This window comes from Podarcis vaucheri, assembly GCF_965113315.1.
Source record: "Podarcis vaucheri genome assembly, chromosome: 10".
NCBI lineage: Eukaryota > Metazoa > Chordata > Lepidosauria > Squamata > Lacertidae > Podarcis > Podarcis vaucheri.
The window spans coordinates 45,395,298-45,408,055 of record NC_138748.1 but is presented as its reverse complement, the minus strand read 5'-3'; the positions used below and the strand labels follow the sequence as shown (position 1 = coordinate 45,408,055).

Genomic DNA, 12,758 nt, shown 5'->3' with positions numbered 1-12,758 from the left:
AAAGGATGCTTCTTCCACCATTGCCCCACCCCGGCCCCTGCCACCCACAAAGGCAGCGCCTGCTAGAAACCGCAGTTCACATTTAAAATGAATATTAAAGCCAGCTTTTGACTCCATTCTGACCTGGAATTGTAAAAGTCTGCTGCAAACATCCTCCTCTGCCTCCTCCGCCCCCGACCCTCCCCTCCCCAAAACCCCCCCACAATCCCAACGGAATTTAAAATTATGCTGGAAACAAATTTCATCTTACACAAACCGAACTTTTAAAAAATATGGAAGTCGGGGGTTTGATTTTTGTGTTGTGTGGTTTTTTTCCTCCTTTTCCCAATGATACAAACAGATCACAAAAAAGGGAGTGAGAAGCTGAGGGTGGCTGGCCATAGCCTGCTGGCGTGAAATGGGGCAAGGCCTACGGAGATGAAACTGCGCGGTGGCAGCAGAGGTGTTTCGGCAAGGCTCCTCCTGCATCTGTGACTTTGTCCAAGGCAAGTTGGGCTCGGGAACGCAGGCAACGATCTCAGAAAAGACATGGACGCCAGCATAGGGCAGCTCCTCTCCTTGTTGCTGGCAGGGGGGGGAAATTGGGGTTTTTTTTCTTTTTTTTCTTTTTTTAAATTTGTTTTTGTTATTTTGTTTTTTAAAAGAAAAATACAGTGAAGACACTAGAAAAAGAAAAGGGGGGGGGGAAGAAGAGAGCATTGTTAAAAACGTTTCCGCCCATCCAACACTGGAGACCCTACGACAAATCTTACTAATAACTACTACTAGTACTACACACAGCAGCAACACTTGTGAAAATGTGTCAGCCGATTGTGCCACTGACCCTCTTTAGAAAGGACATTTGTGAAACAGTGTACATGGTGCTTCCTGTTCCTTCCCTCAGCTTCACAACGTATCTGCAACGTGGGCGTGCACTGCTTTATCCTGGAAGCAGCCCCAAAACTGAAAAGATGCTCGCCTTACTTAATGCTGGAAGCATCAGACAAGGAGAGTTAGCCTCTTCCCACCTCCCAAAGAAAAGTCAAAATTCTACACAGCAAGAAAGGCGGGTTAAATCAGAAGGGTGTTGCGATTCCAGGGGCACACTCCATGGCCTCTCTCCTTCTATAACAACACCATCAACACTCTTGCAGCTTTAAACAGGTTGGGGGCTGAACTTCTGCAATTGGCAGGCTGCTCTACTCCACAAGAGGCTCCTGGCATAACTGAGAACCCTGATAGATCAGGGTTCTAGTTACAGGTAGGTAGCCGTGTTGGTCTGTTGTGTGCATGCACACTTCTTCAGATCAGGGTTCATAATCACAGAGGGAGCCTATAGAAGCAGGGCAGGCTTCCTGATTCAGAAATTCAGCCCCTGTGATGTGGTGGGGAGCGATGGGGAAAGCTACAATGGTGTGATTTTGGGGGGTGTGGAGGTGAGGCCAGGGAACAAATCCGCACTCTCTCCCCGCCACCCACACAATGGTAATTACACAGGGAAGAACATCCAAAGAGCGCTAGAGAGTTAGGGCCAAGTCCAGTAAGCTACATGAAGGCCTGCTTTTAAAAACAGCAGTGGCTTACTTCTATATCAACATCTGCATGCTTTTGGGAAGAGGACTCAAGTCACTGCTCTTCCCCCTTAACCTGCCTTCCTTCACCCTCTGCAATAAAGGCAAGTAGCAACCTGTCTCATATTCCTTTACAACCAAGTAAAGGAAGTGCAGAGCAAGCTGTTTTTGGAAAAAGCATTCTGACCAACTGATTTCACCCAAGGGGCCAAGAAAGCAACCTATGGTGTGCTAAAGAAGTGTGCACATTGCATCTTTCAAGAGTCTCATGTGAGTGAGACTCAAGGGTGAGGTCTACAACTGTTAGGTAGCTCCTAGCAGCTGAGCTTGTAGGGTGAATGCATTCCTCAACAGGCATCTCTTAATATATGCCTAGGGTTACATGTTTCCACAGCAATAAACTATATGGTTTGCTAATCGTGGCATGTTAGCCAAAGTTTAGCCATGCCCATTAATGTTCAAAAATGGCCTTGTGATACTGGTTAGGCCTGGAACATTTACCAACCAAGAGACACAGAGAGAATGAATGTTTGGATCTCTCTGTCATAGGTTCTAAACAGCTGGGGCTGTTCAAACATCCCACTTGTGCCATTTCTATAACCATGGGGCATTATGCTGGGGTTACATGCAGAAAGGAAGCATATCAACCCATGAAGATCCACTATCCATGTAGACAGAAGAGAAGGGGTTAGGTAGAGACTCACCTAAGCAAACACTGGTCCGGTGGAATCCTCTCTTCACTTCCCCAGGTGATCAAATGGCACACTTGTCTATAAACAAATAGAGAAGTGAGTAGGCTGAAGAAGAGGACTTTAGCAAGGGTGGGTAAAGAGATGTCATTCAGGTTCTTTCTCCCACCCTTGTTTCAGCAAGACCCCACCCCCTCCTTCCAAGGAGTACATTCAACTACCTACAAACACAGGATAATTTTCATCAAAGTACTGGTAGATGGCTTGCCACTGAATGCACTTCAACCTTATTTCCCAGTTGACTTCTTTTTCAGCAGATTCAAGCATTGTTTAGCTCATGATTAGTTAATAAAGCTAAAACCAAATCCACAAAAAAGGAGGCAATGATGACGACTGATGGTTCCTAGATTCCAAGGAGACAGTGTCACACATACATATTATAGCTGTCAACGTTTTCCCTTTTTTTAAGGGAAATTCCCTTATTCCGAATAGGATTCCTCGCAAGAAAAGGGGAAAGTTGACAGCTATGATACATATCCTTTGGCTGATCCTGTTCCCAGTTTGGGGAAGCAGGCAATTGCTGCAGCCATGAGTGCTTTTCTACCAGTTCCAGCTAGTCCAAGGATTTTGTCCTTTTCCCCCTGGTTAAAATCATCCATATTTGTTGCTGACTTGAATAAATCACTGCAATGGGTCTGTGTCTTTGAAAAGAATCGGGAAGTTCAACTAGTACGGAATGCAAGAGCCTCCTATTGACATCAGCAGACAAGAATGCACATAGGCTGCACTGCAACACTGACTCCCAAGCATAATTCAATGTACTATTATTAATCTACAAAATACCCCATGGGTCTGAGCCATATGTATCTTGGCGGGAGAAAAGCAGATTAGCAGCCGTAATTTATTTTTGCTGTACATATTTGGTGGCTCGTGACTATTCTGATAGCACTTCACACAAGAATTCAGACTAAAGATTCTTTTTTTTTCACTTAAGCGTATGACAAGCCCTGCAACACAGCTAGCTTAGCTGTTCTGCTTCTCACGCTGGGCTGCCAGAATGTTTAAATTCTCAACAGCTGGAAGGTTGGTAATTTCTCCCCTTTCACACAAGGATGTAATTGCCATCGTTTTCAGAGGAGCAGGCCATTTTTAACGCAGTCTCACAAAGAAGCAGAATAAGGATTTGCACCAACTGGGTAGCTACCAGATTAGCATGACCTGGTGAGACTCTTAACTCTACTATTTTCTTAATTCTAGCCACAGCCCACAAGCAGATGGATGCAGTTCTGGCCCTACTTGGCCGCTGGTAGGAACCCACCTGTGACGCTGAAATTCGTGACACCTCTTGCCGCCCTGTGAGGTCAGATGAGGAGATGTTTGCAGGGGCTCCTCGGTGTAACCTCATGCTGACCTTCCGCTCCCTGTCCACCCGTGAAATTGCCCTGGGGGACGTGTTTCCTGGCAAGGGGCAAATTACTAACTTGTAAAATTGATGCTTTTTGCAGAGCAATGTAAGAAAAAGAGGGGTGAGGAAGAGTCTGTTCCGCTTGGAGCTTAAACTCTAAATTTTGAACAGGATAAAGGCAGGGCAGAGACGGGGCAAGAGTCCCACAACCACCACTGCTAGAGGGGGGAGGAATGGGAAAGGAATGGGAAAGGCAAGAGCAAGCAGCCGTGAAGAAGGTGAGCAGCTGTAGTTACACATACGGAGGATTTACTTTACTTAGGAACGAGCCCATGGCAGAGAACAGGTTTGCAGGTGACCTTCCCTCTACTCACCAGATTGCTGGATGCGGGAGGTGGGTGTGGAGGCCATGGGCTCAGCGACATTGCGGAGGCGGTTAGCTGTGGCTCCGGCAGGAGGTCCAGGGGGCAGTGCCCGCGTAGCTGAACCCCGGAGCTGCCCCATCCGCTCCTCTCGCTCGTGTTCTCGCCTCTCCCGATCCATGTCCTCAGGATTCCGGGCTGCTCCCTGGAATATCAAACACCCCAGAACGCATCCAGATTTTAGAAGCAGGTTAAAAAAAGGGAGGGGTAAAAATCACTTTATTCATATGCAGAATTAGCTGCACATGCAACAAGATAAGAGTTATGGGGAGGAGGGAAGGAAAACTGAATCATACAGGACAGTTTCCATATGCTGGTTTATTTTGCTTTCTTTATTTCTTCTAACCATGACAGGGAGTGTGGGCGGGTGGACAGTGAACCCCCTTAGGCTCCTTCCTTGAATGTTCAGTTTTCCTTTTCTTTCTTTTTTAAAAAAGTGGAATGAGTTTCTACCCTTTTCACGCTGAAAAGAAGTAAAAGTTTAGGCAATGTTCTACTGCTGCTGCTCCTCAGTAAATGGTAACTTGCCCTGTCTTCCAGTGTTCTGGACACAGAGTGCAAAGGCGCTTAGATGAGACACAAATGCTTGGAATTGATGCTGCAACCATAACTCATGGGGGGCAGTGGTGCGGCTTAGTGGAGTGACGCAGCCAGCGCTGCATCCACAGACCTGATGATCATGCCGGGCAGGACAGAAGGTGGTGGTAAATGCCCGTTCGCTGTGCCAGCTCCCAGGCTGTTTGGGCAGATGCATGAGGTTGCTCCTCAGCAGAAGGGCTTTCCTGCTGATGAGTGAAACTTCCTTTGCAGGAGGAGGCCAGGCAAGGCCAGGTGCAAGTGTACAACTGCCCCCTCCGACCTGCTAGATCAGGGGCTTGGTTTGTTCTTACACTGTTATCTAATATCTAATCAACTTACGTTTGAGGACAGAGACTGATTTCACTTAAGAAAAAAGAAAGCTGAACATTCAGGGAAGTGAGAAGGTACACCACCCACCAGCCCATGCTCCCTCTCATGATTAGCCAAAACTAAGAACACAGCAACTAAACATTTAAGTTTTTCCATCAATTTACAGTGCCACTTCAGCATATCTTTAGGCCCCATCACAACAAGATTTGGCTATGGTCCAACAAGGAACAGTGCAGAACAAGAAGCCCCATCGTGTGTCTTCTCAGATTGTGGTCCCATCCAGATCATATGTTTAAAACACATTTCCCAAAGAATCCTGGGAAATGTAGTTTATTAAAGGTACTGGGAATTGTAGCTTTGTGAGAGGCAAGCTACAGTTCCCAGGATTTGTTAGAAGAAACTACGCACTTTAAATATTATTTAAATGAATTGTGTGGGTGTGATCTTTATGCGCTTGTTTCCAAGCTTATTTCTACAGCCATACAGGGTTTTGAACATGCTTTTTATTTGAAAAACAAACAAACAGCAGTTGAGGTCAGGACACAGAACTCTGCTGCTAAAAAGAATTTGTAGTATAATGTGTGAACACAAGAGTCCATCAATAAAAAAAGAGACCCTCAAGCATGGCCATCACTGTTGTTCACCCCACTCGCCTCCACTTGCAGCTCACAAGCACACACAGAGTCCAGGACACAATAAAAAGGCTCAGAACTGGAATTACTCACAAACTTGAGCATGTTCCAGTCGAACACGTAGTCATAGGAGAAACCCTGGCGGTGGAAGAGGTTGCGGAACAGCTGCCTCAAGTAAGAGTAATCTGGTTTGTCATCGAACCGCAGCGAACGGCAGAAGTTGAGGTATGTTGAGAACTCAGCTGGGAGAAAAGCAGGGAGAGATTATTAGTTGCCATCAAGCACAGCAGTCCCCCCAATGAGGCACTGCTGTTCCCTTCTTTGCCTTCATAAAGTCTTCATGTTATAGATTACTAGAGGGGCCTTTTCGGAGGTGCCACTGCAGTTGTGGAATGCCTTCCCTTGAGACACTCACCCGGCACTAAGTTGTCAACTTTTAGCACCAGGTGAAGCCTTTTTCGTTTCCCCCAGAAATTTCACCAGCCTTAATATCTTTTAATGTCTTTTAAATCTTTAGATATATCATCTGCTGTTAATATTACTCTATTACGGTTTGTTATTATGTTTTAGTTTTCCTGTTTGTCTTTCTATTCTATGTTTAATTTTTTTTAAGTATTTAAATAAACAATGATAAATTCTCCAACTTCAAAGAGCCAGAGCAGCATGAACATATTATATGGTTGTGTTCATTTCATATTTTGGCTATTTCTTACACCACCTGGTGCAAAAACCCTTTTTATTTCGTCCATTTGCAAAGGTAACAGGTACATGACTATTCCTACCCCTTCTTACTCCAGTTCATTCCCACAGAAACCTGCCAAATACATGCCCCCAAATTCACCCCCCTTTCCCCAAAACCAGAGAGAAATAACCTACGGGCAGGCTTGCATGCCACCCCTTCCACTTTCCTCCCAAATTTTCAGTCCTTCCTCTCACAAATACAGGTCGGCCCATCGAGACTCAGGACTTGTATATTGGGAGGGCATGCACCTCTGGTATTGGTGCTGTACAGGGAGAGGCCATGCTTTAAGCAGGAAAGACAGAGTGCTGTGCATCTGTTCATAGGCAGTGAAATTTGTCCCTCACACTCTGCGACTTAACATACTTGAATACACACATTTAAGGCTTCCAATTCCCTCTATAAAGGGAATAGCATATGGACTTAATCCTGCTCTGCGTAAGCCCCAGAGGCCTATATTTGGAGACTCTGAAATGAGCTTGCCCAACATATACCCAGCGGACTGCTTCAGATACAAGCAAGGCTTTAGGAACATAGGAATCCACCTCATACTCAGACCGCTGAGCCATCTAGCTCAGTAGAGTCTACACTGACTGGCAACAGCTCTCCAAAGTTTCAGACAGCTTTCTCCTAATCTTACCTGGGGATTGAACCTGGGACCTTCTGTATGCAAAACTGATACTGTACCACTCAGCTATGACCCTTCCCCAGGCTTGTCCTTTACCTCTTGAGGCAGCCCAGTTAGCTACAGTTTTTAGACTACTGAGGGCAGAACTTGCTGAAATAATAATAACAACAACAACAACAACAACAACAATAATTTATTTGTAGCCTGTCCATCTGGCTGGGCTTCCCCAGCCACTCAGATTGTTCACCCAATATTTTGCAATCAGAGGAACAATGTTCATCTCGATCCTAAATAAGTAGCAAGGTCACAGAGCACATGCAATGACGGCAACTAGACAAATTTGAGTATGTTTATGGAGAAATGAATCTCTAAGTGTAGGAGATGCAAGGGCATGAGCAAATTGTGCATGCTAAGGAAGAACTTACAAGGGTAGCCTTTGCAGAGCACCTCGATGGGCGTCGACATCTTCTTCTCACTGATGCGCTCATATTTCTGGCGCTTTGTAGCAGCCTTCAGGCCTTGCCAAGGCAGTGAGCCAAGGTTAAAGTACATCAGCACATAGCCCAAGCTCTCCAAGTCATCACGGCGACTTTGTTCTGGAAACAGATGCACACACATGCATGAAGCAGAGCTATTCCAGCAATAGCTTGCATTACGTCAGAAAAGTCAAGGTGATGATATAGACAAGCTACAGAACAGAGAATTTGGCTTATCCTGCCAAGAAATGAAGATTTGTTTATATTTATTATTTTAAAAAGCAGGCCCAGCGCTCATCCCCTCTGACGGAGTCCTGCAAGTATGTGGCAAGACTGAGATCCAGGCAGGGCTATGTGTTGCACAAAACCATGGAAGGGAAAAGAGGTACTGAAACTGGTACACAATTCAAGATCTTTGGAGTTTCAGCTATCTTCCTTTTTTCTTTTGAAAAAGTAGGCACTCAAGACTGCAAAGAAGAGATTCTGAGGAAACTGCTGTAGGCAAAGATTTCCTATAATCAAGGCTTCGATAGTTACCTTTCCCCATGACCAACAGAAGCCAAAGTTAATAATCCAAAGTAAATGTATAATCAGGCTTGTATTTAAGCACTTGCCTAGTAGCCATGGGTGACAAGGCATAGCATGCAGATAACGGATCAGGTTGGTGGTGCCCAGTAGAAAACAAACAGGCGGCCAGAGGAAGAAACCCATCTCCTCAACTCCCATCAAAGCAAGGTAACAGGCTGCTGGAGGAGGGCGACAGAGTCATCTCTCCTCTGCTAGCCCTTAGCAGGCCCATTGTCTGTGTATTTGGTGTGGGTGTATAGAAGGCTTGTAACTTTTCTGAGCTTATTTACAAGGCTCTGTACTAACTGATGATACAAATCAATTCTAGATGCTTTTTAGAATTCAACTTATCTTTTGTATATGATTTGTCCTTCCTCAGATTCTAAGAAGGACGGCACTCCCACATTTAGCACTGGTTTCAGGGCGGGGGAAACTGTGTGTTATGTTAACGCATGTGGGTTTGGCCTGTCTTTTTGAAATAGCAGCCACTGTCTAAATGCAAACTAAACTCCCTCCTGATGCAAATAGCAGATTTAAGGAAATGATTTTCATCAAGACCACAGTGTGTTGATAAAGGGATAACTTCTGTCTGCCTGCCCTATTTTTTATATAAGTATAAATATAATAAATATAATAAATATATAAATATAAATATAATAAATATATAAATATAAATATAAATAATATAAATATAAGTATAAGTGTGTGTGTGTGTGTGTGTGTATATATATATATAGAGAGAGAGAGAAACACACATGACCAAAATGTATGTTTTGCCTCTCGTGGATCCTTGTGGCACCAAGTGTCTATCCTTCTGCTTTTTCATGTTTCCTGCTACCTAAAGTTTCAGTTGACCCTGCCTTTTTACCCTACCATATGCCAGAATAGCTGAAAAATTCTCAGATAGCACTAGTAATGTAAAAAACAAGAACAGAAACCTTTCATATTTCAGTGTGCAGCTGAGGAGAAGAAAAATAAAATCTAGTACAGAGGTAAGCACTCTTAAGCTCATTGATATCAAATGGGCTTAAGCATGCTTAACTGTGATGGACTGTGGCCCTGACCTTTATTACTTGGCCTCTAGCGTGCATTTGGCCGAAATATCTTTCTACTGTGGCTGGATTTCTCTTCCCTGTATCTGTGCCATTTCCTTGTTTTGATCGTATCTGGAACGTGGGGGGGGGGGTGTTACTACGGAAGAAGCTCCGTCTCTGAAAGATTTGTCCATATAGAAAAGAGCTTCCTGTCCAAAAGATCTATTTAGCATACAGACTGAGCAATACTCATCACACTGTCAGTATGAAAAATGATACATTATTCCCTTTAGCTGTTTTCTTATTGTACTAATTTCTCCAGCATTCCCTAATAACAACTCAGCTAGCTTATAAGGGTTCAAGGCAGGTTACAATGCATCTTGATCCAATTTTATCCTCAGCACCCGTGCTGCGGCTAAGTAGCAGCAACGACCCAAGTGAATTTTTAATCACTGAGAAAGGATTTCATTGTCTCAAAGTGAAGTACTGTACAGCCATTCTGGTTCTAATCCACCCATAGTCACAAAGCTCACTGAGTGATTTTGGACCAGACACTATCAGCCAATCCTACCTCACAGGGTTACTGTGAGGACAAAATACGCCGGGAGGGGAATCAAATATTCTAAAACAAATGCTACCATACAAAATGCTATAAGCCGCCACAAATTAAACTACTAAAGTTTTACAGATACAGGGGAAAATACAGTAGGAGAAAAGCAGCTTGCAACTTTTTCTTTTTAAAAAAACAGACCACACAAACCCCAGAGAAGTACCCATGTTTAGCGTTTTACATCTTTTGGAACTCATTTGCGTTTCATATAAGGCAGGCATGTCTTCTCTATCACCCTTTCAGTACCCACCAAAGATCTTTCTCCCCAACTACTGGGTATTTTTAAAAATCCAATGTGTCTCCTTACTGGACTTGAAACTTGTTCTTGTATTTGTTTTTATTGCTGAAGTGTTTTGGGATGCTTCATGAGAAGCAATTCACAAATGAAATGAACAAGCTAAAAAACAAGTTTATCACTGTTAGCTGCCTTAAGCGCTATTTGGTGGAGAGGCAGAATAAAAAAATTGTAAACAAAGAAGTGAAAAAGTTGTTAGGTGCAAAGGGAACAGAAATGTGAATCTTGAAAAGTGGGGTTGCCCCAGTCATATATAAAGCAGAGGTATGTTTGTGTGTTTCTACCTATCTATATGCATATATATCTTCTATGCACCTTCTAACATAACATAATGTTACCTGGACAGTTCATTCGTTCGTTCTCTCTCTCTCTCTCTCTCTCTGTATGTGTGTGTACATAATATAAAGAAAAATGCAAGAGACATTTAAACCGCACCCCGAGAGGTAAACACAGATAGTCCAGGTTTCATAAGACTTTTTTAAAGGGCTGGGGTGAACACAAAGGCCTTTACTTGGTGCAAAAGGAGACCAGAAGGATAGTGCCTGGGAATCTTGTCCCCTTGCCAAGATGCTACTCCCCCCAAAAAGGTCCTTCTTCATTTGGCAGGGGGACCCTGAGCCTGAGCCTGCCACAGCCTCTCCCCCACTCACCCCGGCGCTTTTTTTCCAGCTGAGCTCACGACTAGCACAGAGCTCTCCTCAGAGAAAAGCAACAGAGTTCAGGGAGGTGTCTCGAGGGGAAGTCTCAGCACCTGCGCACCCTTTGGGCTCCTGGGTGGAAACTTTGTGTTTTAGAATCAGAGAGTTGGAAGAGACCACAAAGGCCATCGAGTCCAACCCCCTGCCAAGCAGGAAACACCATCAGAGCACTCCTGACATGTCAAGCCTCTGCTTAAAGACCTCCAAAGAAGGAGACTCCACCACACTCCTGGGCAGCAAATTCCACTGTCGGACAGCTCTTACTGCCAGGAAGTTCTTCCTAATGTTTAGGTGGAATCTTCTTTCTTGTAGTTTGGATCCATTGCTCCTGTATTCTGAACACAAGCTTGCCTCCTTTGGTTTGTTTTTGCTACAGCAGAGGACCAAAGTCCTGAGGCACATTAAAGGATGCTAATAAATTTGTTGTGGCACAACTCAAGTCATACAGCTCCTTCAGCTGAACAGATGCGTTCAACTGTCTGTGGAGAACAACGTTAAATTAACACATTAACAGGGAGGAGCAGGGTTTTGTTTTTGTTTTTAATGTAACTTCTGAAAGTTTTATGTTTATTCACATTGACTTGGCCTCAGACACCGTAGGTGGTTTCACCATGGCAGCGGAAAAACCGTGAGAAGCAGGCGTGCACCTACTTTTTCACTGCTTCCCGCAGCACCAGAAGCTATTTTGAATCATAAATCAGAATGGAGCTTTGGAGTGCTTGGGGCCCAAGCTCATGATTAACCATTTTGCCACTTGGGGAAGTGCCGCCCTGCCCTGCCACAGCCACCTGCGCCACCCACACCCCACTGGAGAAGCAGCGGCAGCAGCAGGCAACATCTCGCCAATTGGGGGCTTGATCCTGCCTGCTGCTGACTGGCATTAAAATCAGAGAAATCAGTAAATTTTGATTCCCTGACCTGGAGTGTGTGGATAATGCTTTACACTTTGGCATGAAATCAACTATAGATGCTAGAAGGGAGGTATCAGCAGGAAGGCTCTGGGGCCCAGCTGGAGCAAGGAGAGGGGAGGAATATTTATCGGATATTTATGCCCTTCTCCTCCAGCTATTTAGACAAAGTCTGTTACAGGCCATCTCCCTGGGCACTTCTGGGTGTCTGTTTCTGGGTGCAGGATATGCTGGAAGACATATTTTGAGCATGTGAAAGTTGACTGGAATGCTTGATTCCATGCTCACTAGAGAGCTGCCTTTTCCAAATTGTTCCTCCTAGTAATATTTCCTGCAAGGTCCAGGTGAAATGCTCAACTCAGTGTTTGAATAGATACACACCCAGCATGTCCTCTGGACACTGTAATCACTGCACTGCACATTCAAATTTAGAATACTATAGCCAAATTAAGTTCAACAGAATGCATTTCCCCCCCTCCTCCCTAAAACATCAAACACAAGAATACTACAGAATAAAAATGTACTAGGTCCATTCATTAAAATCGCTGCTAAAGCTGGGCAGCCAAAACGAAGTCAACCAGCCACATTTGCCAATTCAGAAGGTGGTATTTTTAAAGCACAAAATTCTAGACTCTGAATAATGGCAAACTTGTCAAACGTCCATTTAAAAGCTTTGCAGGCTCCAATTATAGCTCCTGCCTAGACTCCTCACAAGACTTCAGACAATCCACTAGGCCTTGCGTACAACAAGTGCCTGAAGCCCATTTTATTTACGAGGTTTCAGCAGTGCAGAGTTTATGTTAACACGGAGGTTCAGCCTGGGGGCGCGACTATCCAGCCCCAGGCCGCCAGCAATCTATGACTGGCATGCTGCATTTGGTCCAGGGGCTTCCAAGTTGGTAGGCCTGCCTCAAAATAGATCACAGTACATAGTACTGCACATAATACTGTGTCATAATCTAACATGAGAGTCTGGTCACTAAACTTGTTTTTCTTTAAATGAAGAACTCTGACTGTAATTGTGCATTTAAAGTAAAACACAATTCCTGCATAGTAAAGTGAAGGTGTTTTACAGCCTGCCTTTCAGTACCACAATATCCAAACATAAAAGATAATAAAAAATAAAAGATACATTTCCAAAATCTGCATGCTCAATGTAGCTTACGGATTTACAGCTTCCTGAGTTTGATTTCTCC

General features: G+C 44.3%; 1 protein-coding gene across 5 annotated transcripts in view; it reads right to left on the bottom strand.

Moving 5' to 3' along the window:
- Positions 1 to 316: 316 nt before the first annotated feature.
- CSNK1E (casein kinase 1 epsilon) overlaps positions 317 to 12,758 on the bottom strand; it is a 47,571-nt gene continuing 35,129 nt past the window's right edge. For 4 of the 5 annotated variants that reach the window (XM_082240916.1, XM_082240918.1, XM_082240917.1 and 1 more), the window contains exons 6-11: positions 7,400 to 7,570; positions 5,701 to 5,849; positions 4,019 to 4,211; positions 3,558 to 3,697; positions 2,255 to 2,320; positions 317 to 662 (exon numbers count right to left, since the gene is read on the bottom strand). In XM_082240916.1, coding sequence (XP_082097042.1) covers positions 2,288 to 2,320; positions 3,558 to 3,697; positions 4,019 to 4,211; positions 5,701 to 5,849; positions 7,400 to 7,570 — 686 coding nt within the window. In that variant the 3' untranslated portion in view covers positions 317 to 662; positions 2,255 to 2,287. The remainder of the gene's footprint in view (positions 663 to 2,254; positions 2,321 to 3,557; positions 3,698 to 4,018; positions 4,212 to 5,700; positions 5,850 to 7,399; positions 7,571 to 12,758) is intronic. The other variant, XM_082240920.1, reaches the window with a different exon arrangement.